A 23,692-nucleotide genomic window follows, 5' to 3' on the forward strand; every position below is an offset into this window, starting at 1 on the left:
TTTATCTTCATTTGTAAAGGAACAATAGACTCATTTTATCATATTTATTACTTAGTTTAGGTGTAAATGCAAGCACTTCACTCTGGGAGCCAATGTTAGCATTTAGAAGCAGTATTCCTAATACAATGTCGTTTTGCAGCACTGGGGGAACTCCTCCATCAGTGTTGCTGTATCAGTATCGTCATGTTTATACACTGCTCTGCATTTGCCTTTTCTCTGCTTACTATAACCGCTTTACTGCTTATGAACGCTAACTAAGGTGGCTTCATGTGAAGTGTAAGTGTGTAAATACTAGTTTTAAGATCACATTAGAGCTACACACTGCTGTTAAAGAGTATGATTATGGATTTGTGTCAGCTTATTTCATGCAATGTGGAAAGGACGTTTTGTTTGTGTTGAAAAACATGGACCGACTGCATGATTTATAAAGTATTTTTTCTAAAAAACAAACCTGGGTTCTCTGGTGTGTTTCCTCCCTCTGGGCTGGGACCAGACAGAAATAGGGTCGTCATGTGAGCATTGAGAATAGACCTGCTGCAAGTGAAGCATCTGAACAGTCTGTCATAAGCTTTGGAAATGTCACTGCAGGCAAAGGGCAAAGTAGAATCTGAAATTTCCCTCTTCCCTTTCAAAGCTAACACGGATCACTGGGAACATCTGAAAGCAGACTCACAATTATTACTGTGACATCACTCGATTGGTAGTTGACCTACTCGTACAGTTACAGGACATTTTAAAAGGTGGCTCCTCGTGAACAAAAGCCAGAGATTTGAAAACGAGGGACAGCATGTGTAGTTCATTCACAGTGATGACCGTGACATGTGAAACTGAAACCAAAAACTCCCCAGATTAACTCGTAAAAATACCCCACACAGCTCACATCTCCTAAGTTCAGCATGTAGCTCACTGAATTGTGTAAATTTATTATTTTTTTGGGAAAACAGCTCAAACATGCACTATGAAAAATATCTGAACCTTTTCATGTGTAGTGTGTCACGTCTTATAGCCTAAAGCACATTTAACCAACAGAAGCTGACCCGAAGAGATTCACGGGCAAAACAACACATGTAGAGAATAAACTGCTTTGGTGTAAAAAATTAATATTTGAGACAAGTGGTGAGTATTAAAGATTTCTAACTGCTCACCCACTTTGTCACAGGCAGCAGCTAATCAGTGATCCGCTGAGGCCTCTGCCACGCTGAGGACACCTTATATGCCCACACAGCCATGCTCAGTAGCGTTGTAGCTTTAGTGGAAGGCTGTGCAACGTTACAAGATTACTTGCAATACCGGCTGCAACTGAGTACATAATCAAATGTTACATCAAGGTTATGGACAGCCTCATCTTCATCTTCGTCTCCCTAATTGTGTTACATAATGATTTAGTAACCAGTAAGAGGAGAGATACACCCAAAGGTGTTTGTTTCCTGCTTTGCATAATTGGTAAACAAAACAAAACCCTATTTGGCTAATACACAATAAGTTCCTGCAGATGTTTCATAATAGAAGCATTATTAAGAAATGAAATGTTTTCTGTCTAGGGATGCGATAGAGGGCTTTTAATGAGTCTGTATAAACTGTAGTGCAGGAACTTTAACAAAAAGTAATACAATACTACAAGTAGTGCTTTTAGAAATGGGGTCTCTCACTCTGAATGTCCAACAGGGACATTCAGGGTGAGAGACCCCCGTCTGTATCACCGTGTCATCTATTTGGACTAAGACTCCTATTAAAGCACATGTCAGTGAAAGGAGCTCCTTTCATGCGCTACAGTCTGACCCAGGTGAGTATCTGTGACATAGCTACATATTACAAAAAGAATAAATATTTACATGCAATTTCCTAGAAATAATTTATTAATCGTTTGGACTAGAAATACTTTGATGAAACTCCCCTAACCTGTCACATTGGTTTGCCCCAAACCGTCGGCCGTTAAATTAAGTACCAGTACTGACTGGTACTCATTCTCTGTAGACTATGTGACCCAGACTCAAGAGCAGTTCTGATTAATGTTGGTAAAGAGGGATAGATGTGGGCTGTACGATGGTGGAGTAAAGGGTAAGAATGAGGGTGATGAGGGTTAGGATGAAGAGTGCTCTGCTGGTGCCAACCCCAGCTCTTTGTTCTTCCCCCTCGTCCGTCTTTTCTTTTGCTCTGTCATTATTTGTGTTCTCCTTCGTTTCTCTCACTATTTCCTTCACCTTACTTTCCCACCGTTTCTATTTCTGCCTTTCACTTTTGTTCTTTAGCTTCCTTTTTGTGTCTGTCTTTTTCCTGGTTTTCTTCCTCTTTGTTTTCCGGTGCTTCCTTCTGAGCACTTGTTTCTATTTGTTGCTTCTCCTTTGTGTTGGATACAAGCTTCTGTTTCCCAATGTTGATCTGCTAAACTGTGAATCAGTCTGAAACTGGCTGTTAGGCCCTGAATTTGGTTGTTGAGGAGTTTGATCTTCTCTGTTACCTTCCTTGCTGTCTCCTTCCATTCTTCCTTTTTCACCAGTTTCTTACAGAGACGGTTTTTATGTTGTCCATCCATCACCTCTCTGAGCCATTTCCTCTTTAATGGTTGGCTCTATCGATTCACCAGTTCTGTTCCAGTGTTCTTCCCTTGTACTTTTGTTTGAGCTCTTCTTGGAGCCTGAGGACATCATTTCTATGTCCATTTTGCAGAATAAAATGCATCTCTCAGTCCCTATATGATTGCACTTTGAGGAATATCCGATTAGCATACTGTTGCTAAACATGTGACCCAACCTGTAGATTTAAAAAATATGAGACAGTTGGAAAGCCTCTGATTGGCAATGGCCTAATTTTCCAGCATGGCAATGATCCCGAACACACTGCCAGTGCATTGAAATGAGATAGAAAAACATACAGTGCAAGGATAGGGCTTTGGAGTTGACGTCACACCCAATGCATTGTGGGAGCGCGGCGCCATCTTCCTAGGCCACGAATCAAAACAAACACACTTTGGAAGGACGGTTGCAAAAAACATGCTTAAAAGCAGTTTAAACGAAAAAGGACGGTACAGAGACAGATTGCGTCCGGATGTGTGAAAGAGACGGTACTTGCAGAAAATAGCGTGCATTGGAAATGTGGACCGTATGAAATACTGCCGTGGAGTAGAAACCCTGAAGACTAAACTGCTATTGACGTAGCCTGATATATTCTCGTACCTTGTCTGTGGAGTCAGCTCGTACAAGGTGAACCAGTTTCCCAATTATAAATCTCTGGAGGGACACATCCAATTCACCAAAGATTGGGTACAAGATTTATGAGTAAGTCGTCATTCAAACAAAGGTAAGTCAGCTCGAGTACTGTGAGTAAAATGCATTTGATTTTCCCCCGAACATTCAAATTAGTGCAGCATAAATTCATTCGGGTGAAATTACAGTGAGAACACGTGGAGGCTGTTAGAGGGATAACATAGTGAGTTCAGTGCATTGATGTGACATTGTCCTGAAGGATTTAGTTATTCTGTATGGTTAAAGTAATTGCAATGATTTATTAATGTTTATTATAAATAATCCTAATTATACATCTTGCTTCCGTGTTTGTCTCCTGCGTTACTAAAAAATACATTTTATTTTAGTTTTATACATTAATCAATGACCTGCAGAATCTCCTTATCATATTACGTGTCCATAATTGTTACTTAAAGTCAAACTTTATGCTTTCTCCATCTTGAAAGTGATGACATCCTTGCATTACATACTTTAGGTTCATTTTCTGCAGGCAGGTTTCTGAGAGAGAACAGGCAGATTTGGAATATAACATGCAGCGTTCTATAGATGGATACATAAAAAAATGAAAAATTACATGTATGTGCTAACTTCCCAGATAGCAAGGAAACATTGAAACAATGTTGAGTCAATATCAGGCGATGTCATTGAATCAACGTTGAAGTGTGACGTTGACCTAACGTCACCCTTGCACCCTTTTTTAATGTTGAAACAACGTCAGGTTTTGATGTTGAATCAATGTTGAAACCTGACATTGATTCAACATTATATTTTCTAATACTACTAGCGCTGGAACCCGGTCACGATGTGTTTCATCCATTTCATTGGCTGGTTTGCTGCAATAATGCCAAATAATTAGCAACTCTTTAAATAGAAGGTAGTTCTGCAAAATCACTCATTAGGATGTTTGTTCTAATTTGCTATGACCTCAGAGTGCATAAAATAAAACTAATAGACTATAAAGAGTGATTTGAACACATTTAGAACTTACCGGAATGAAAATGTCTGGAGCACCAACAGATATTTGGAGATTGAAGAGAACTGGATATCAGCCTGTCACACAGCTGCTATCCAGGCTAGATGCCTTCTTTTGGTAAGGTCTGCTATATGAGCTCCCTCATGTTGCTTCCAGGTGGGGAAAGAATAAAAACATATACCATTCTCAAGCTTATTCCCTTGCAGGTGTTGTGCCAAAAAGTGATTTCCAATGTTTCTGTGTATTTTTTCTGTGTAATATCTTTACGTATGTTTGTAAACAGACTTTACAAAGGGGTTATATATAGAATTAAAAAATTATCTGTTTTTCAAGTATCTTTACAACTCTGTGTTATTGTACTTGCATTATAACCAATCCGGTCCTTTATCCCCACTTAAAATATTTTTACTGAACTATTGTAATATTTGCTGCCATTTCTGCTGTCCTCCTGGCCAGCTTACTCTTACAAAAGACATTGTTAATGTTAATGAGATTTTTTTAACTGCATAAATAAAGGTAAAAGTCACTGCCAAAAACTGATTGCGGCTTCTACCTTGTTACACAAATGTTGTTTGTGGCTCAAGATGACTTTATGTAATCCATAAGGGATGCATTTGACATATGTTTCACATAATATAGGCCAACACTTACTTATAGCAGTTTAAATACGAGCAATCAGTTTTTGGTAAATACCGGAAATCACTTTTTGGCACAACACCAGTCGTGCGATCTAACATTACAACCGACCACACATTAAGAACAAACCATGGCTGATGTGGGTGCTTTCGCTTGAGCTTAGTTTGGCCCAGGAAGATGGCGCCTCAACCAGAAATCCTGGCCACGCCCCCTCTCGTGACATCATGCTCATCTACCAGTTGGAATGTTGGTAACCTGATCTGTGGCTCCTCCAGTCTGCACGTCAAAGTACCCTTAGATACTGAATAAATAAATAATAAATCAACTGAATAATAAATAAGTCTCAGTGTGTGTTTGGGTGAACTTGTAGGAGGAAGTGTTTTGAGTGCTCAACTTTAGCAGACAGGTGCTATATAATTACCAGTCCATTCTATCCATCCACCCATACAGGGCCGCGGGGGCAGCAGCCTAAACCTAAGCAGACAAGCCCAGACCTCCCTGTCCCCAGCCACCTCCGCCAGCTTGTCTGGGGGAACACCAAGGTGTTCCCAGGCCCATGTCCCGGGTCTGCCCCGGGGCCTCCTCCAGGTGGTGGGACATGCCCAGACTCACCCAGGAGGCATCCTTGTCAGATGCCCGAACCACTTCAACTGGTTCCTTTCGATGTGGAGGGCAGCGGCTCTACTCTGAGCCCCTCTCGGATGGCTGATCTTATCCTATCTCTAAGCGAGAGGCCAGCCACTTGGAGGAGGAAGCCCATTTCTGCTGCTTGTATCCGCGATCTCGTTCTTTCAGTCACTACCCACAGCTCATGACCACAGGTGAGGGTAGGGACGTAGACTGACCGGTAAATTGAGAGCTTCCCTTAGACCATTTCTGAAATAGTGTGTAGCTAGCATCTACAGAACTTTGGAAGGCCCTGAAAGAAACCCAGAGGATTATTCCTAAATAAAGGTGGCCATACCGAGATGGTCTTTTTAGGATTGTTGTTGCCTTAGAAACTGCATTTCCATGTATGTTTGCACACTTGAGTAAATCACTGAAATGAGGGGTAACTCAAGACTTTTGCAAAGTGTTGTACTATGATGAGATTCTAAAAACAAACAAACATCTCATTTGCTTAATAAAGTGATGGTAATATAGCTTTAGGTTTGTAGTTTTGTTTTAAAGGCAAAAAATGCTAAATTGAAACATAACAATTGTTTAAAGCCTAACTTATGTCTTCTCAGCCATCACGGCAGACGGACGTCCCTCCCTGAGCCTGGTTCTGACAGACGTTTCTTCCTGTTAAATGTGAGTTTTTCTTTCCCACTGTCGCCATGTGCTTACTCATAGGAAGTCATCCAATTGTTGGAAAATATCTCTGTATTATTGTAGGGTCTTTACCTTACAATATAAAGCACCTTGAGGCAACTGTTGTTGTGATTTGGTGCTATACAAATGCTATATAAAGAAAAGCTTGAATTGAACTGAGTTTTTAACACAATAAATGGTTCAGCCATAAACTAGGACACCTTTTAATCACATGTGGGTGACACAGCTCCAGTCTAGCTGTGCATCGGGGTGGGCAACTCCAGGCCTCCAGGGCTGGTGTCCTGCAGGTTTTAGATCTCACCCTGGGTCAACACACCTGAATCAAATGATTAGTTCATTAACAGGCTTCTAGACAACTTCAAGACATGTTGAGGAGGTCATTTAGCTATCTAAATCAGCTGTGTTGGATCAAGGACACATCTAAGACCTGCAGGACACCAGCCCTCGAGTTCCCCACCCCTGCTGTACATAATACCATCGGTGGGTCGGAGACATTTTGCCAAAGCATAAGTAGCTGACAAAAAAAAAAGCCTTGTAGTGTATTCTGAGGTCCTCTGGCCTTGTGATGGGGACATACTGGGTTTCTAAATGGTCCAAACAGCTTCATAGAGGCAAAGAGTGCTCACTTTGGTCCCAAAGTTATAGAGCCATTCCTGACTTAGCATGACAATTATTAGCCGTTGACTGAGGTTAAACATTAAAGCCAACTTTGACAGGAACTACTGTAGCAAAACACTCTGGATACAGTAACCTCTCTGCAACAATAACGGTGTGTTCACACCGAACGCGATGGACGCGAACAAAAACGCCCCAAACGCCCCTAATTTGACGCGTGCACAGTCGCGTCTCAACGCGTGTCCAAGAAAAATCCATCGCGCTTCAAAATATGATATTTTGACGCGCGTGAACCGGAAATGTGGGAGGGATGTGGGAGGAAGTTGTGCCAGACCGGTATCTTTGCAAGATGGCAGCTGTCGAGTTAGCGCTTGAAGAGAGAGTCTCCCTTCTCTATGTACTGTGGAGAGCAGAGCAGCGGCGTAAAAGACGCCCTCGCCCTACCTGGGTCCATCAGGTCCTCCAGAGGCATGAGCAGTTTGGTGAGTTTCACCATTTGCTCCAGGAGCTGCGCCTGGATGACGGCCGATTCCAGCGACATCACCGTCTTTCACTCGGCCAGTTTGAGGACCTGCTTCCCCGGGTCGGTCCCAGAATCGCCCGCCTAGACACCAATTACAGGCGCTCAATCCCACCTGCAGAGCGCCTGTCCATCTGCCTGAGGTTAGTAAAAGTATTTAATATGGTAGTCCTTTATTGATACCTGTGCTAATACATGCTAAACCATCCATTTATACACTGCTAACATGGACGTGCTATGCTAACAGTGAATGCTCTCGGTTTTTACTGATAGCAAACTGTGGTACGGAGACGACTGTTTATAATATTTCTAGTGATACTCAGAAGGTCTCATCAAGTCCCGATTTAATTCGATTTATGCTGTTATCAGTGTTTGAATGATAGCATGTCTGTGGTGTCATATCAATGTATGCGCTCGGTGTTTGCTGATATCAAACTGTAGCATTAGGACCACTGAGTTAACCTTTGTAGTGATGCTCACTCCTTTTTATTTAGACCTGGTTTAATTCTGGGATAGTTGAATATTTGTATATAATCACCGCAGACTGTTTTAGATTATATCTAATATATATCATGTAATTATCCTTATAATTACAAAATGTTTTATGTAAGATTTATGTTTTGCAATTTGTAATTTTGGAATTTCAATAATGTATTTTGTAACTGCAGTACACATAATACTCATTTTAAACAATTTTGTCCAGGTTCCTTGCCAGCAAACAACTCCTCCAGAGAGGCTGTCCTGGTGAGGGAGAAATTCATGGCTCACTTCTCGGTGGAGGGAGCTGTGTCTTGGCAACCAAAGGAGTAGCCTGTTTGAAGTCCGAGTGACTTCCCCACAACGGCTCTTTTAAGAGCCACCCACAAACCTCTAAAGAGTGTTCCTGTCTTTTTAAATTTTTCTTAATAAATGGAGCTCTACTCCAAAATAAACTAACCTCTTTTTACTCTCTTAAATAACTTGTCTTCACTATGTTCCTATATACAGTGTGGTGCAAAAGTTTGGGCAACCTTATTAATAGTCATTATTTTCCTGTATGAATCACTGTTACAATGAAAAATGTCACTTACATATATCATATAGGAGACACACACATTGATATACACTAAATATTTATTTCATTTCTCTTTTTTTGTGTTGCCAATTTATGCACCTGCTTGATTTAAACAGTTATTGCACACTTTCTGTAAACTGCATTTCACTTCTCAAATATCACTGTGTGTGTCTCCTATATGATATATTTGACTATTTTTATTGTGACAACCAATGATTTGTACAAGAAAATAATTACTTTTCACAATGTTGCCCAAACTTTTGCATCCCACTGTATTAGTATGTTTTGTCATTAGTATAATATGAAATAAATTCTACTTGTGTCAAGTCGGGTGCCAATATTTGCTGTGTAGTAGAACAGAGACATTTTGTCATTATAAATGTTTATTTGAAAAAATATAAATTCATTAACAAAAATATTTATCATAAATATATGAAATTTAACTATTTACAGAGAGACAGGAATAAAAAGGACCCAGCTTGGAGTGGAAGAGCCTCAGGGAGAAGGAGGAGAAAAATAAGAACATTGTTTCTGCCCTGGAGAGCTGCTGCCTCATCAGAAAACTACTGATCATTAGGGTCCAATGTTTCCAAATTTAACACAGCTGTGCTGTTTTCAAAAACTAATTTATAAATTTGAAATTTCACGAATTCTCGTGTCTGAGGCGGCATGCTCTCCAGAGCAGGAACAAGGCCGAGGAGGAAATGTTCAGTTGGAGACGGGCGTGGCCTCTTTAGGGACTCCAGGATGGCCAGCTCCACCGCCGATGGACCGTCCTGGGACCCGTCCCTCGCCCGCCTTCGAGCTGTCCTCCTCTGTGGGCCTGTAAAACACAGCACAAAACAACACAAAGTAATGAGAAGGCTGCTACTAGATTTTCATTTTCAAAATTGAAAAAAAAACATGATATAAACAGATTGGTTGTAGATATTTAGTAAAGGTGATCACAAGGGAATTCAAGCAAGTAAAAAGCTGTCAGTGCTTGATGTTCATACCTGTGGGTGCAGCAGCAGGAGCTGAGGGACCAGGGACTGGGGAGCCAGGAGAAGAGACAGCTGAGGACTCTGCTGCATGATTACTTGACTCTATCAAGACAATATTAGATGTTAACAGGTTGAAGACAATAGTCATAGAGAATATTATATTATTATATACTTATATACTTATTATTATATACAGTGGTCTCTCATTTATTGCAGCACATGAACAGTAGTCACAGTTCTCACAAGTTGATTCTCAAAGTGAAAACCTTTGTCGATTTTAAAACGTAAAAGTATTATGCCGCGCTTTTTCTCCGTCTGCGGCGCCACTTTTGTGCGCCTTTTTTGCTCCCGGTGCAGGTGTCTATTTCCGAATGAGGCTCATAGTTATGAGTGTTTTTGTGCTGTTTTTTTCTATTGGACGTGATGGTTATCAAAACCAAACATGATAAGTTTGGCAAGCGCAGGAGACACGACACGGAGGAGATTTGTCATTTGGGCTGCAGAATGCAATGCGCATTGTTGAAAGCTGTACGGTGCAATAAAAAAAATCAGCGAAAAGGCGAGGCAGTGACGGATGAACAGCGGGACTACTGTATACTGTTTATTAATAAACAAAATATGTTCCTGTATGACAACACGCATAAATTAACTGCCTACATTAACTCAATGTAAACATACCTTCTGACTGACACTCCCCTGCTGCCTCTTCGGGCTGTCCCTGGTCCTCGGGGGAGAAGTTCTCCACGGTCCGCACCATATTACCGCTAGTCTCCCGCGGGGTGAGGAAGGGGTCCAGAAACCCCATGACCGCGAAGAACTTCCATCTTCTCCCCGATCCTGCTGCAGACCCACTCCTCTTCTCCTTCTCTGCCTTCTTCTCCTTATTATAAGTGTCCCTGAGGCTCTTCCACTTTCTCCTGCAGATGTCCTCTGAATAAACGCATTATCTTGTTAGCGGAAAGGTATTTGTACATCAGTGGGAAAATAGCGGGACAGTAGGCGGGCTTGCTAGCTTTTGCGCGGGTTCATCGGGTCAGTCTGAAAATTAAAAAGAAGGAATGAACTTACCAGGTTGCCCGATCTCCTCACTTATGTGTCTCCAAGCTAGGTCCTTTTTATTCCTGTCTCGGTAAAAGTAGTAGCTAGCATCGTATAGCTCCGGGTGATTAGCCACGGCACTGATTAGCTTTTCCTCCATACTGAATGAAGAATGAACGGCTTTGGCTGGATCTGCCCCTTTGACCTAGGTCAGAGCCACGTCACCAGGCTCCTGATTGGTTGTCGCGGCGCGATTTGACGCTGGAGTTCAGATTTTTCCAACTCGAGCGGTAGACGCGAAACGCGCGTATGCACAAAATGCAACACAAAAACTCACGCGCGTGGTTTTATTCGCGAGTCAAACGCGCCAGACGCGCTACACTGACGCGCGTTTCACGCGTTTTGGCGTTTTCGCGACGCAAATCTGCTTCCGAATCTTCGCGGGACCCGCAATCGCGCGTCATCGCGCTTTTCCATTGACTTTACATGTAAACCTGACGCTCTATTCGCGTCCATCGCGTTCGGTGTGAACACACCGTAAGGCCTGAATGGTTTGGAAACAGGTGGGAGCGACTGGACAAACTTTGTATGCAGAAATCTGTACTTAAACCTCTATCTGCTAATGTTTATGCACAAGTTTCATCTCTATCGTTTTCATGGTTGTACTAGCAAGACATCTTCAGCTTCTGCCTGGATGGTTGAACAGAAGGTGAACTATGGTTGAGAAGACAAACTTAACCCCAACTTGCTTTACTAAAGGAAGCAAACGGACTTGTGGAGACTACATAGCAGAAACAAACAAATCTGCACATCAGAATAAGAGTTTATTAATGAAAATTTAAAAAAAAAAAAAAAAAATTAACATCTACACAAGAGTAGTGGAACCATCACTGCTGTTTGGAGCAAGACAAAGATCACTCTCCGGTTGCTTTCTGTGAGTGTTGTGCCACGATGGAGGAAACGAGGATTTCACATCTACTCCGTAGCAAAGGATCGCGAGCCCCTCACATACAATCAGCTGTACACTCATGCAGAAACGCGACTCGGTAAACATTCAGACTACAAGGGCTCCTGACGACGCTCCACTTCTGGTCACTTAGGCACTCTTTGTCCAGTTGTAACAAGACAAGATGGAGAAAGGCTCCGTGTATGTACGAAAACTGCTTTAATTCAATCACAGATGAATTCAAGTCAATCACAGACAACACATACAAATAATTAAAAAAAGAAAAAGAAGAAAAAAAAGACAAGTGAAGGACAGATGCTGAGGCTCTGTGGTCCATTTAAGGATAGTTACAGTTTATTCCACCCTGCTTATTTCCCTTTTGTAGCTCATTGTCAAACTCATTTTGGATTGTGTCGTAGAGGTTCAGGGTAACAAGGAGTTGCCACACTAAACTGTAAATCTGGGCAGAAATTCAGGCCGTCTACCTTTCAAAGAACATTGGACTTGTGCAAAACCCATACCCTCCATTTATGGAAAGCAATCCCATGTGAACCCAACATGTAACCTGAAACACAGCCTCCCGATGAGCAGGTGAGAGCTGTGCTTCTGAGTACAGCTGGGTCCCTGGAAAGCAAAGGCGTGAAGAAGGCCGCTCTCACTCAGAGGAGACAGCTGATGAAGGGACACAAGAGGATGGAGACCCAGATGTTCTGGAGTTTAGAAGTTTAACTCCTTGTTTCCCTACAACAGATGTAGTGAGTACAAAGTTCATGATCTAAAGACCCACACGGGAAATACATCAGGTAGAAATAAACTGGAACCATCCTCAAATATGAACACTGCTGAATTTCCTTCTTCACTGGTATTAGTTTAAGTCTGAGCATTTGACGAGGAGTTAAGTGCTAATGGAAAAGGTTTGAGGAGGACTCTAGTGTAGCAGGTGGACTCTGTGGGCTCTCAAGTCTTTTGAGCATTTATCAAACATTTGCATCTCTGACATATTCGACGTCAGTCCGTCCATCACTGTGGGCAGAGCTCAGTGGGGGCAGTTCTCCAGCTCCACTAAGCTCCTGATTGAGTCTGTACACAAAGATCAGGAGGAGTGGCTCAGAAACCCATTCCACCCCCCATACCGCCCATGCCACCCATGCCTCCCATGCCCCCTGGCATTTCCTTCTCCTCCTTGGGGAGCTCTGTGACGACAGCCTCAGCAGTGGAGAGCAGAGATGCTACTCCTGCAGCATCCATCAGTGCTGTCCTCACCACCTGTAAGAGGAGGAAATAAAAAGTTAAAGCTCCTCCATAATCTGCCATGAAACCCCCCCCCAAAACAAAAAATTATATAGCATCCATCTTGCGAGTGAATGCGATTGGCTGAGCTGTACCTTTGTGGGGTCGATGATGCCCTTCTCCACCATATTGACGTACTCTCCCTGCATGGCATCGTAGCCCATCCCAGGGGATCCCAGCAGGATCTTTTCCACAACGAGTGAACCCTCCACGCCTGCGTTTTTGGCAATGGTCATGGCAGGAATACGGAGCGCCCGTCTGATGATGTCCACACCTGTTTAGATCGAGACGCTGGTTAAAACCGCAGTACGTATGTAACCCTAGGAGTATGGGTGTTACCGAGAAGAGGCCAAAGCACGATCTTACCGATCTTCTGGTCAGAGTTGGCAGTTTTGAGGGCGTCGAGGGCGGGGATGCAGCGCAGCAGGGCACAACCTCCTCCAGGAACAATGCCCTCCTCAACAGCTGCCCTGGTGGCATTCAGAGCATCTGTCACGCGGTCCTTCTTCTCATTCACCTCCACATCACTTGTTCCTCCCACCTGAAATATAGCAAACGTGTCACAGCTTTGCCTCTCGACAGGAAAAAACACTCATCCACAAATGGTGCCGAATCCAACCTTGAGCACGGCGACTCCATCCGAAAGCTTTGCCAGCCTCTCGTTGAGCTTCTCCTTCTCGTAGTCACTGGTGGTGCTCTCCAGCTGCTCGGCGATCTCTGCCGCCCGTTTCTCAATCTCAGCTGAGCTGCCTCCTCCCCTCAGCAGCAGGGTGTCGTCTTTAGTGATCTGTACCTCGCCGACCTTGCCGAAGTCATGAGCCTGGATGTCCTCAAGAGCCAGGCCCAGAGCCTCATCCCCAAACACCTACAGATACACAAAGAACGATATACCATCAGATGGCAGTTCAGATTTATAAAGAGTTGCCACACTTAAGACTGATCAGAACCTACAGTCCCCCCGGTGGCGATGGCCATATCCTTCAACTGGTTCTTCCTGTTGTCGCCAAAGCCTGGGGCTTTAACTGCTACCACCTGAAGCCCAACCTTCAGCCTGAAAAGAAATGAAAAATAAATAAATAGCTACTACACATTCAAAGTTCCCTCAGTGTAGTTTCCTTTTTTCCCCCTTAAGCAGTTAACAAGCATCTCAGTCCCCGACTTCACAACAACAATGTACCTGTTGAGAACCAAGGTGCTTAGAGCTTCTCCATCCACGTCCTCTGCCACGATAACCAGAGGTTTACGGTGCTGGTTGGCAATTTCCAGAGCTGGCACAATGCTCTGGACACTGGAGATCTTCTTCTCACTCAGCAGCAGGTAGGCATCCTGGAACTCACATTTCTGGCCTGGTAGAAACAGGAAGAAACAAGACTTGGCACATGAAAACCATTCACAGTTTATTGGTTACAAAACCTGCATGTTTTACTGTTAAATCCAGTCAGCACACAGTATCGATGTTAGATGGGGACGACTGCAACCTCAGACAAGTTTGAAAGCAAGCTTCTGTCTCTCTCTTTTTTTTTTTTACACTTCAAATTTGTCTCAAGATTATATTTGGATGCAAGTGAAAACACTGTAACGATTCAATAAAGCAAACCGTTTCAACACTGTCACAGATAATGACTTGTGTTTAAAACACTGTCAGATGATCTTCTGGGCTTTCCCTGATTATCAACGAGTTACTTTTTCCAAATACCTTCTGCAAAGCATACACTTTCTCCAGCAGGGGGCAGCACTTAACAAGTCAGTGTGTTGAGATGTTTTTGGAAGCACACTGCTGTTGAACTTTAGACGCTTTACTTAGCCCTAACCCCATTACCTCAATGGACTTTGCCTATTTTCCAAGTCACCACTGAATACAAATACCTTGTCTGGGCTGACTGCACCACCTGGTGGTGCAAACCAATATTACATGTTTACAATATTACATTACTGCTTAACTATACTTGCCATTGTCACTATATTATGCTGCTATTCATACTATTATATTATGCTGCTATCCTGTATATATTGTACTTATTATTGTCTGAGTACTACGGTTGTTTTATTGTACTTTTTATATTTTACATTTATATTTATTTTGCATTTTGCACCAAGGGAGTGGCACTCCAATTTCGTTGTACTTTGTACAATGACAATAAAGGCTATTCTATTCTATTCTACATGAAATAACACATTTACAAAGTGTCTAAACCTATAAAATAAAAATTTAAGAAACTAACATGTTATGCTGGACATTCTAGTCAGGCAGCTACAAAGAGATAAATGGCAACAACTAAAGAGGAAAAATAGTTTAGATACGGTTTGTTTGTTGTGCTCCTGTAGGAGGACAGTGTCTCTTACAAGCCTTTCACACTAACTGGTCATTTTATAATGAGTGCACAGCACCGGTTTATCAGTTAAAACTTTTAGTGAGCAGTAATGCACAGCTGAAACCTGTTCAGCAGCCTTACCTTTGGCAGTGTTGATGAAGTAAGGTGAGATGTAACCGCGGTCAAACTTCATACCCTCAATGATCTCCAGCTCATCATGCAGAGTCTTCCCATCCTGGCAAATTGAACCAAACATTTACAAGCTGTCCTCAAAAATCAGACAGTAAATGTTCATTGGACGAGTAAATGAGCTTTTCTCCAGAAGGAGGAAACCTCTGAAACCAACCTTGACGGTGATGACTCCCTTGCGGCCAACTTTCTTCATGGCATTAGAAATGATGTTGCCAATCTCCACATCTCCATTGGCTGAGATTGTAGCAACCTGAAAGAGCAGACTCATAATTAAAGCTCAAATCCAAAATGCCTGAGGCCTTATGGAGACAGCAGAAACATTACCATACCTGTGCGATCTCCTCGGGGGTTGTGACGGGCTTTGAAAGGTTCTTCAGCTCGTTCATGATGGTTTCTACAGCCATCATGACACCTCGGCGAATCTCCACAGGGTTCGCACCTTTGCTGATGTTGTCAAAACCGTCCTTGGCGATGGCGCGAGCCAGTACAGTGGCGGTGGTCGTGCCGTCGCCGGCCTCCTCGTTGGTGTTGTTGGCCACATCCTGCACCAGCTTGGCACCAATGTTCTTGTACTTGTCCTTCAGATCAATGCTCTTTGCCACCGTCACGCCATCCTTGGTGACCTTTGGACTGCCCCAGCTCTGCTCGATGATGACAGTGCGACCCTGAAACGACCCAGAAAGTTGTGAGATAAAAAGTTCTGCACATATGTTTCACAAAGACAAATAATCACTTTCATCTCCAGTATTTTCTTAAGTCTATGCCATTTGTTGCATTGCAAGATGCATTTAGCATAATGATTAATGCATTTTGTTTAACACTTGGCTGATGAAGGACTTAGGCTAGCATATCTGCTTTATTTGTCCAAATACATCTCAATTCTTTGCTGAAATTAAACCTGCTATTGGCAAGAAATTCAGTGATTTCCCTTCTCTGCCTGTGGAGGGCAGGGTACCCCTTTGTGGCATCAAGTCATAGTCCTTATACTGCGGCTCTGCGTGGTTTGGGAAAATAAATTGGAAGCATTTAGCTGAAGTGTATTATTTATTATTTATTTATGTTAGTTCTTTTTTTAACTTGTAGTTCTAAATTGGAAGATTATTGTAATATTGAAATATAAAAATAAAATTATATTCTAGTATTTTTTCATTGCTCAAAATAAGAGTCCCACTCGCGGAAGCCGATATACCCGCCGAAACGCCGTGCATTTATCAAGACTTTCAACCCCAGGTAGGCCAATTATGGATCTTCGGATCCACATTATGTCAGCAGCTGTTCTTTCATACAGCCCCGATTTGCAGACGCTGTGCGCAGAGGTTCAGGAGCAGAAGTCCCATTGTAAACATATCACGGCAGACCCGACGATGTTTGCATGAACACGCTTTTCAGCATCTCTTTATTGACCACTTTTCACACACGGTTGCTGTACACATACAGCCAGCTGTAGCTTTTCAGCTCACAGCCCGACACACACCAACACAACAGCAGAGCGAGCACAGACGTTAAGGTGGCGAGGTGTGATTGCAGGTGCAGCTCAGGTGCGCCCGCCTCCGCTGCAGTGGCGTTGCAGACCACGCGCCGCCACACGCATTAACCAGGTAAAATACATATTTAGGCAGAATTTTGCAAATATCTATTTTTCATTTTTTAGCAGCTTAGTGCTTTTTTTTCCCGAATTTGATTTTAAAAGTCAGGTCAAGGCTCCAAAAGCCCAAAGGCGATATAAGGGTGGCTCACAACAGTTTTTGTTTGCTACATGGATCATTTTAGTTCAGATGGGTGTCTTTCCTTTTGTTATATTTCTTTAAGAGTTCAAAATGTGTTAAGTACATAAATAAAATGTGATTTTCTCTGTAGCACTTCATGGATTTCATAAGCAACACACCTTAGTTGTTCACACAAAGCACAAGGTAAAAAAACAATATATACAGTGTTGTCTTCATTTTAGATGTCAAAACGTATTAGCGGATCCCAGTGTTTTCTTTTGTGTGGAAACCGGCTCCAAATGGCTCTTTGTGTCTTAAAGGTTGCAGACCCCTGGCCTACACCAACACTCAGTGTAAGATATTAAGGATCTTTCTGTACAGTCTCCTAGAAAGCTGGTCTGATATTCAAGAAAAAAAAAAAAAAAAAAATCAAAGGGGGCGTTACCTTTGGGCCCATGGTGACAGCCACGGCATCAGCCAGCAGGTCCACTCCCTGCAGCATGAGGGCACGAGCGTCAGCCCCAAACTTCACATCCTTGGCGTAAGCTCGTGTGAGGTGGGGAGCCAGTGCCCGGCTCACAGGCCTCACCTGCCTCATGACTGTGGCTAAACGAAACATGTCTGTGGGAGGAAAACACAGGTTAGGCCATAATACTCCAAGTATCCCAAAGTTTAATTACATTTCTTTGCATATGTAATAAGTACACCCTAGTGGCCGCAGACGGCATGACATGAGACTTGTGAATGAATGAATAAAGGAACATCTCTAGTTGTACTAAACAACAAGGGGGCAGAGTCCCCTGGATTTATCATTAATCTGCAAGTTTAATGGTTTTAAGTGTTACCAATACTGGTTTTGGCCTGCCTGCCTACCTACATATTAAAAGTAAAGAGAGGTGCAGCTGAATACATTTTATTAATAGTTGAACAACACAATCTGACAGCCAGAATATCTGAAAATGTGTCAATTAAGTGGTTGAAACTGGAAGATATTTCATTAACCTCCTAAAACCCGAACTCTTCCACGGCATGCATTTTTAATTTCTCTTTGATATTTGGACATATTGGGGCCCGATGAATGTAAAAACAAAGAATTACCAGATTTTTTTAAAACACCTGATTTTTGTTTCTAAGAAAAATGACAGCCACATATGAGGATATTCGATTAAAATTTTGATAGAACAGTAGCAGTGTAATGTCCTTGTAACAAACGAACAAACCAAAAAAGAGCCTGAAACATTCTTTAACATTCATTAAGGGGTTAGTAAAAATGACAAAATAGCCCCAGAGCCAACCTGTTAGGAAAACCTGTCAGTGACTTCAGTCAGCCAGTTCACATCTGCTTAGCGAATAATGACCATCTTTTAATCATTGAGTAACATATCAATTATCAAAAAGTAGAAATTGTAAATTGAGTACTGCAAGAACAACAAGCTATTACGAGTTTAAATTGTGCAGTAGTAGTATGCAAGAGCCCCTTGTCGGTTATCGGCGATTTTTAAATGGGGTTTACAACCATGGATTGTTATTAAGGTCTAAGGACCACAGGATTGTAACCCCAGATTATCCACGTTTTTAAAAGTTGTGTACAACGCCACCCCCGCGACTTTATCCCCATTCTTGTTGTAATTACTTGAGGTTAAGCTGTATTTGAGCTACTGAGCGACCAATAACCATAGTAAATTCAGTGCAGATGAATATAAAAAAAATCAATTAAGTGTAACTATTTCAAAAATATGCGATAGTTGACTAAAAGATGTTCTAAATGCTTCAGTCTCTTGACTGTTAATTCTATGCGCATTAACCGTGACTGGATTAAGAAACGTCCACCCCACGCGTGCGCTCTTCAGGTCGTGCGTCACAAGGTCAAATTTGTGAAAGCACGTGTGGAAGTGCTTTCTCCATCCCTGCTCAGCTCATACACGGTCTCACTGGGAGGTTTTAACTGCTTTTAATCACTCGCTATCTTCCTCTTACTCCACACGAGCAAAGCACATTTAACAGTCGAGACAATACACTTAGAAGGAGAGCACAGAGACAGCTGGCCTGTCGGTTAAAGTCTGTAGTCACACTCGCATGTCCTTGCAGTTAGAAGGGGAAGAAATCTGTTAGCGCAGAGCTATCAAACTCGAGCCTCCTGAGCGGCATGCGCAGATTGTACTCTACATAAAAGCTAGCGCTATTCGCGAGTATACGGGCTGTAACGTAAACTGAGTAGCTTCAGACACTGGCAGCAGTGTCCACACTTACCTGTGAGTTGAGGTAAAGGTTTGCTGCTAGCCGGTCCGCAAGACGGAATGATATAACGACTGGAGGAGAGAACAGTCGTGTGGAGTAACGGAGACAGAACTGCACATGGCCTAGTACATCCGGGTTATGTACCGGCCCGCCCAGACTGTGTATAAACCATAACTACCTAATAAAAGTGCTCTTCTTTTAAAATTCATAATGACGTGCGGGCACACTATTACTTGAATTATAGTTCTCGATAAAATAAAGTCAAAACAGTGTGTAAAATAGGCTAATTAGGATAGAAATATGTAGAATTATAAATTAATGCTCGTTCCTGGGCAGACGGTTCCAGAATTTTCTGACGTGCCATTGGCGGAAAAAAAAAGGGTCAAAGTTGACATTGTGCAACATTGCCTCAGCTCGGAGTGTTTCAAAGACATAAAAGTAACTAAAGCAGTTTTAGAAAATGTCCCGTACATGTTTTGCTTTTATTAAATAATGTGTGTGCTTTTAAAAAATATTTTGATGTTGGCCTTGGGTGTACCAGAACTTTCCGTTGCGCCTGACGAGGTCAGGGCAGGTTAGTGCGCATGCGCATTCTGGATATTTCTTCACGTGGAGATATCCTTCAGCTTGCCATATTCACGCTCACCAAGGATTCGGGGTGCAGATCCACGCCGGCTCTCAGACCTCACACACGTCCAGAAATGGTAAGGTGCCTGGTTAATTTAAAAAAGGCGATCAAAAAACGAGCGTCAATCACCGCCGAGTTCTTTGATATAGGTGACGCAGTCAGTAGACGGTTTAAATAAACTGACCAGCTTTTAATTATTCTTAGCCGCATGTTAGCTAAAGTGAACATCAGTGACAAGGTCACGCTGCAAGGGAGCTAAGAATGAGCTTAAATAAATGCACGTTTGTCTTAATGGCAAGCCACAAAGCCTAAACCTAGATGAGGGATCATAAGACCTGTATACAAGTACAGCTATGAGCGCACTGTTAGCTTAAGTAAAAAGGTAAGTAATTGCACTTAGTGTAGCCATTTATTCATTCACACACGCGCGCAGACACACATACACACATACACACACAAGGTGCAGCAAGTTTGCGTTTACTGTCAAGCTCAAGGGCACAAACCTCCAGGCATGAGATTTAGTGAGGAGCGACAGGCAGTCCCATTGTTCCTGCTGAACTACTACTGACATCCAATACTGGCCTCTGAGTCAGGAGCAGCGGAAGTTTAGTTTTTTGAAAGTAGTTTTTACAGCAGCATGCACTCAGATTGCATTCAGGACAAATATGAGGTACTCAAGTACTTTATCCACCGTATTTGAGGAAAATTGAGTGCTTTTTACTGCAGTAAATCTCTTTAAAGGCTTATCAGTGTAGAGGGAGTTATACTTGTCTGTACACATTTGCTTTGGAAAAGTTGCATCACCCCTGTGTAGAAACATTGTCACAAGTAAAGGTAATGCTAATATTTAAAAATGTACAAAATCAAAAGTACTCATTGTATAGAACAGGTTACTACTAGTATTGAGTCTTGCCACTGGTCAGCCATCTTGAAATGTTATGAGACACTTAGGTGGGTAGTTCTTTTGAACTCTTGTTTAAGTAGAAACCAAAACTAGATCCTCAACTAGCTTGATACTCAATTTAAAATGTAGATGTCTAGTATACATCTGGTTTTCTTGTCAGGTCATAAGCCAATCAAAACACTATCAGTGGCTAAAGTATAAGGAGAAAAGTTGGTGCATCTGACAGAAATGTGGGGCTAATCATAATGAGCTTATGCAACTTGTTAAGAACTTTGTGAAAACTGCTTCGTCTGGCCTTGGATTTTATCTGGTACCAGTGAGCAGGAGGATGTTTGATCCAGGCTCAGGGCTGATTGATGTTGGTTAGTTTGTTTTATCAGTGGAGAGGTGAAGAGTCCTTGGCCTGGACCCCTCAGACTGGGACCAGTCCCACTCCATCACCCTCCTCTATCACAGTCACAAATGACCTTTACTGAAGGTCACTCATGCAGTTGCTTTTAAACAAATGTTGTCCTTAAAGTCGTGACAGAAAAAAGTTGATCAGTGTCTCTTTGAAATGCTGCACAGCTGCTGTCCTCCCTCGTGATTTCAGACTCAAGTAGATAAATGAGGAAAAGTTAATTTTCAGCTTAGCGGAAACTGATTGACAAAGGCTGCCTCTGTCGCTGACCTCCACCCTCTTTCTTTAACTCAAACCCAGCAGCTTATTATTCACTCATGTATTATAACCAGCACGTTTCTGTATTAACTCACAGTTTGACTTAACTGTAAGCATGTGAAGCACTGAATCTAGTTAATGTTCACATTTTAAAACCTTTGCAGCAAATCAGTGTGTGTGTATAGATGGTGCATAACACATAAGTCAGGGGAGTGGGGCGTGTTACACAAGAGAGCCAACTTAAAAGTTTGGAGTCAAATTTGTAGGATTTTTCTTTTCCTCCAACTTTTATTTCTAATGATGAATCATTAGCTGCCCAGTTCACCTAAACATAGTGTGATAGTCGTGCTAATATGTCCTGTCTTTGTGGTCTCCAGGCTTTCAGAAAATTCCTTCCTCTGTTTGACCGGGTGCTTGTGGAGCGCTTCACAGCAGAGACGGTAACAAAGGGGGGGATCATGCTGCCAGAGAAGTCTCAAGGCAAAGTGCTGCAGGCTACAGTGGTGGCAGTCGGACCTGGCTCTGTCACCCAGGTAAGCATACATGGCATAGCTGCTACAAGAAGAGTGTATGGTTTTTGTTTTATTTTATAAACTAAAGCTTGTTTTTGCAGTTGGTATTAAACTACATGAAAATCTCACAATGCACAATACCATTAATAAATAATAAAGACAATAATTAAATTAAGAACTTTTAAACAGAAACTTTATTCCCCCCAAAACAAGACAGTTATGAATCAGTATATCATGCTTGAGATGGGTTTTACTTTGAAAAGATTCCAATATTATAGTTATTGCTTATCCTTCAGTGTCCCTGATTGGGTTTAAAGCAGGGGTGGACAACTATAGGCCTCGAGGGCTGGTGTCCTGCAGGTTTTAGATCTCACCCTGGGTCAACATACCTGAGTCAAATGATTAGTTCATTACCAGGCCTCTGGAGAAGTACGAGAATTGTTGAGGAGGTTATTTAGCCATTTGAATCAGCTGTGTTGGATCAAGGACGCATCTAAAACCTGCAGGACCCCGATCCTTGAGCCCTGGAGTAACCCACCCCTGCTTTAAAGGGTTAGGCTGATGCAGGTTGTTTTAGACACACTGCGCATAATTTTTTTTATGCGCACGACTCTTATTTCTGTATACACAGTTGCTCCTGCAAAAGCAAAACTGTTCAAAATAAAGTCTGTTATGGTTTTTTGAATTTCTGGTTTTAGTTTTCTGAAGGTGCTGCACCTTTAAATATGATGCATTAAGAGAATAAAATCTGGACTTTACTATTTCCTGAACCCTGGTTACAGAATTGGGTTAGCACTGCTAACATAGTCACAGTGTCTGGTTGACCTTCAGACCTGATCTAACCTAACCTAGGTTTTTTCTCTCAATGATGCATTTAAAAACTGCAGTAAAAATGTATCTCTAAATACACAGTAGTGAACAGGACTCCTGCTGAAGCACAGATCCTCAGTCATCTGCCTTTTAAAAAGCTGTTAGGATCAGGGAAGCTATGTGTCATGTGGCCATCCACTGCATGACTGTATTTTCTTGTAAATTATAGGGTGAAACAAAAATACAGATTTTTATTGATTTTTAAATATAAAAGACTCAGTAACAACTGTGGTGTTACTTCATGCCTAACATGTTTTTATCCTTCTTTCAGAAGGGAGAAATCCATCCAGTGAGCGTGAAGGTTGGGGAGAAGGTTCTCCTACCAGAGTACGGTGGGACTAAAGTCATTTTGGATGACAAGGTGCGGTGCAGTTTCCTCAGACTCCGTCCACACTTTTGTGCTGAAATTAGTTAAATTTTTTCTTGTCTTTTCTCCCATAGGACTATTTCCTGTTCCGTGATGCAGATATCCTCGGTAAATATGTTGAATGAGTCGCCAGTCCTCATGTAAAGTCCCTGACATCCCCGGAGAGAAGAAATTAAGTTCATTCATGTCTGTCTTTTTTTTCCCTTCTTTGTGTTCCTGTAAATAATTCTAATCATGTTTTGTTACAATAATAAAAGTGAAGACTCATTGTTGGGCTTTTCCTTTGACACACCTCCGCCTGAAACTGTGTGATACTTGTGTAATCTTGGCAGAAGGAAAGTTTAATAGGCTTTTGTTCACATAAAGACAAAAATGCAAGCACAGAAAAAGCTAAACACAAAAGGTGCTGCTATAACTTTTAGCTGTTTTGGTTTTGCTGTAGTTTTAGGTTGGCAGAGGGTGTTGTAGTTTCAGATGGTGTTGCTGCACTTCAAGTGATTGCTTTAAACCTTTGAAATCACAGTAAAACCACAGCATTTAGTAGTATAACATTTGTAACCATAGGGTTAACGTGGGCTGGAACAAGGAATGATGTAAAGTTTCTGTATTTTCAAAGCCGAGAAGAAACAAAAACGAAACAATGTGTGACGCTGAGAGATGGAGAAAGATTTGCGTAGCTGAAAGGGAAATGAGA

The 23,692-nt window shown here is 42.1% G+C and overlaps 3 protein-coding genes and 1 long non-coding RNA gene across 4 annotated transcripts; 2 read left to right on the forward strand and 2 right to left on the reverse strand.

Annotated features, from left to right (window-relative positions):
* Positions 1–6,934: 6,934 nt before the first annotated feature.
* On the forward strand, positions 6,935–8,259 carry LOC146500321 (uncharacterized). The gene is made up of 2 exons (XR_014869945.1): positions 6,935–7,443; positions 8,004–8,259. It is a non-coding gene; the product is annotated as an uncharacterized LOC146500321 (long non-coding RNA).
* A 460-nt stretch (positions 8,260–8,719) lies between these two features.
* Positions 8,720–10,924, reverse strand: LOC146500322 (uncharacterized). Its single transcript, XM_085136264.1, has 4 exons — positions 10,406–10,924; positions 10,016–10,267; positions 9,350–9,439; positions 8,720–9,177 (listed from the first exon to the last, which is right to left on the reverse strand). The coding sequence occupies exons 1-4, from the start codon at positions 10,533–10,535 to the stop codon at positions 8,918–8,920; spliced, it is 732 nt and encodes a 243-aa protein (XP_084992390.1). The 5' UTR covers positions 10,536–10,924; the 3' UTR covers positions 8,720–8,917.
* A 288-nt stretch (positions 10,925–11,212) lies between these two features.
* On the reverse strand, positions 11,213–19,207 carry LOC146500323 (60 kDa heat shock protein, mitochondrial). Its single transcript, XM_085136259.1, has 11 exons — positions 19,072–19,207; positions 17,267–17,442; positions 15,445–15,780; positions 15,270–15,365; positions 15,065–15,158; positions 13,789–13,957; positions 13,563–13,662; positions 13,231–13,476; positions 12,978–13,152; positions 12,707–12,885; positions 11,213–12,587 (listed from the first exon to the last, which is right to left on the reverse strand). The coding sequence occupies exons 2-11, from the start codon at positions 17,438–17,440 to the stop codon at positions 12,429–12,431; spliced, it is 1,728 nt and encodes a 575-aa protein (XP_084992385.1). The 5' UTR covers positions 17,441–17,442; positions 19,072–19,207; the 3' UTR covers positions 11,213–12,428.
* Positions 19,208–19,628: 421 nt separating this feature from the next.
* Positions 19,629–23,266, forward strand: LOC146500324 (10 kDa heat shock protein, mitochondrial). The gene is made up of 4 exons (XM_085136270.1): positions 19,629–19,763; positions 21,627–21,782; positions 22,903–22,992; positions 23,073–23,266. The coding sequence occupies exons 1-4, from the start codon at positions 19,644–19,646 to the stop codon at positions 23,121–23,123; spliced, it is 417 nt and encodes a 138-aa protein (XP_084992396.1). The 5' UTR covers positions 19,629–19,643; the 3' UTR covers positions 23,124–23,266.
* Positions 23,267–23,692: the final 426 nt, after the last annotated feature.

Source organism: Neolamprologus multifasciatus, chromosome 16 (assembly GCF_963576455.1).
Source record: "Neolamprologus multifasciatus chromosome 16, fNeoMul1.2, whole genome shotgun sequence".
In the NCBI taxonomy this organism is placed as follows: Eukaryota; Metazoa; Chordata; class Actinopteri; order Cichliformes; family Cichlidae; genus Neolamprologus; species Neolamprologus multifasciatus.

Excerpts from the sequence above, each read along its gene's own strand:
- LOC146500322 (XM_085136264.1), bottom strand. The coding sequence starts at position 10,535 with ATGGAGGAAAAGCTAATCAGTGCCGTGGCTAATCACCCGGAGCTATAC. Across the intron at positions 9,440-10,015 it reads AGGGGAGTGTCAGTCAGAAG|AGTCAAGTAATCATGCAGCA; the intron begins GTATGTTTACAT and ends TTGTCTTGATAG. Across the intron at positions 9,178-9,349 it reads TCCTGCTGCTGCACCCACAG|GCCCACAGAGGAGGACAGCT; the intron begins GTATGAACATCA and ends TGTGTTTTACAG.
- LOC146500324 (XM_085136270.1), top strand. The coding sequence starts at position 19,644 with ATGCGCATTCTGGATATTTCTTCACGTGGAGATATCCTTCAGCTTGCC. Across the intron at positions 19,764-21,626 it reads CTCACACACGTCCAGAAATG|GCTTTCAGAAAATTCCTTCC; the intron begins GTAAGGTGCCTG and ends TGTGGTCTCCAG. Across the intron at positions 22,993-23,072 it reads AAGTCATTTTGGATGACAAG|GACTATTTCCTGTTCCGTGA; the intron begins GTGCGGTGCAGT and ends TTTCTCCCATAG.
- LOC146500323 (XM_085136259.1), bottom strand. The coding sequence starts at position 17,440 with ATGTTTCGTTTAGCCACAGTCATGAGGCAGGTGAGGCCTGTGAGCCGG. Across the intron at positions 15,366-15,444 it reads CCCCCGAGGAGATCGCACAG|GTTGCTACAATCTCAGCCAA; the intron begins GTATGGTAATGT and ends CTGCTCTTTCAG. Across the intron at positions 13,958-15,064 it reads CTTCATCAACACTGCCAAAG|GCCAGAAATGTGAGTTCCAG; the intron begins GTAAGGCTGCTG and ends TGTTTCTACCAG.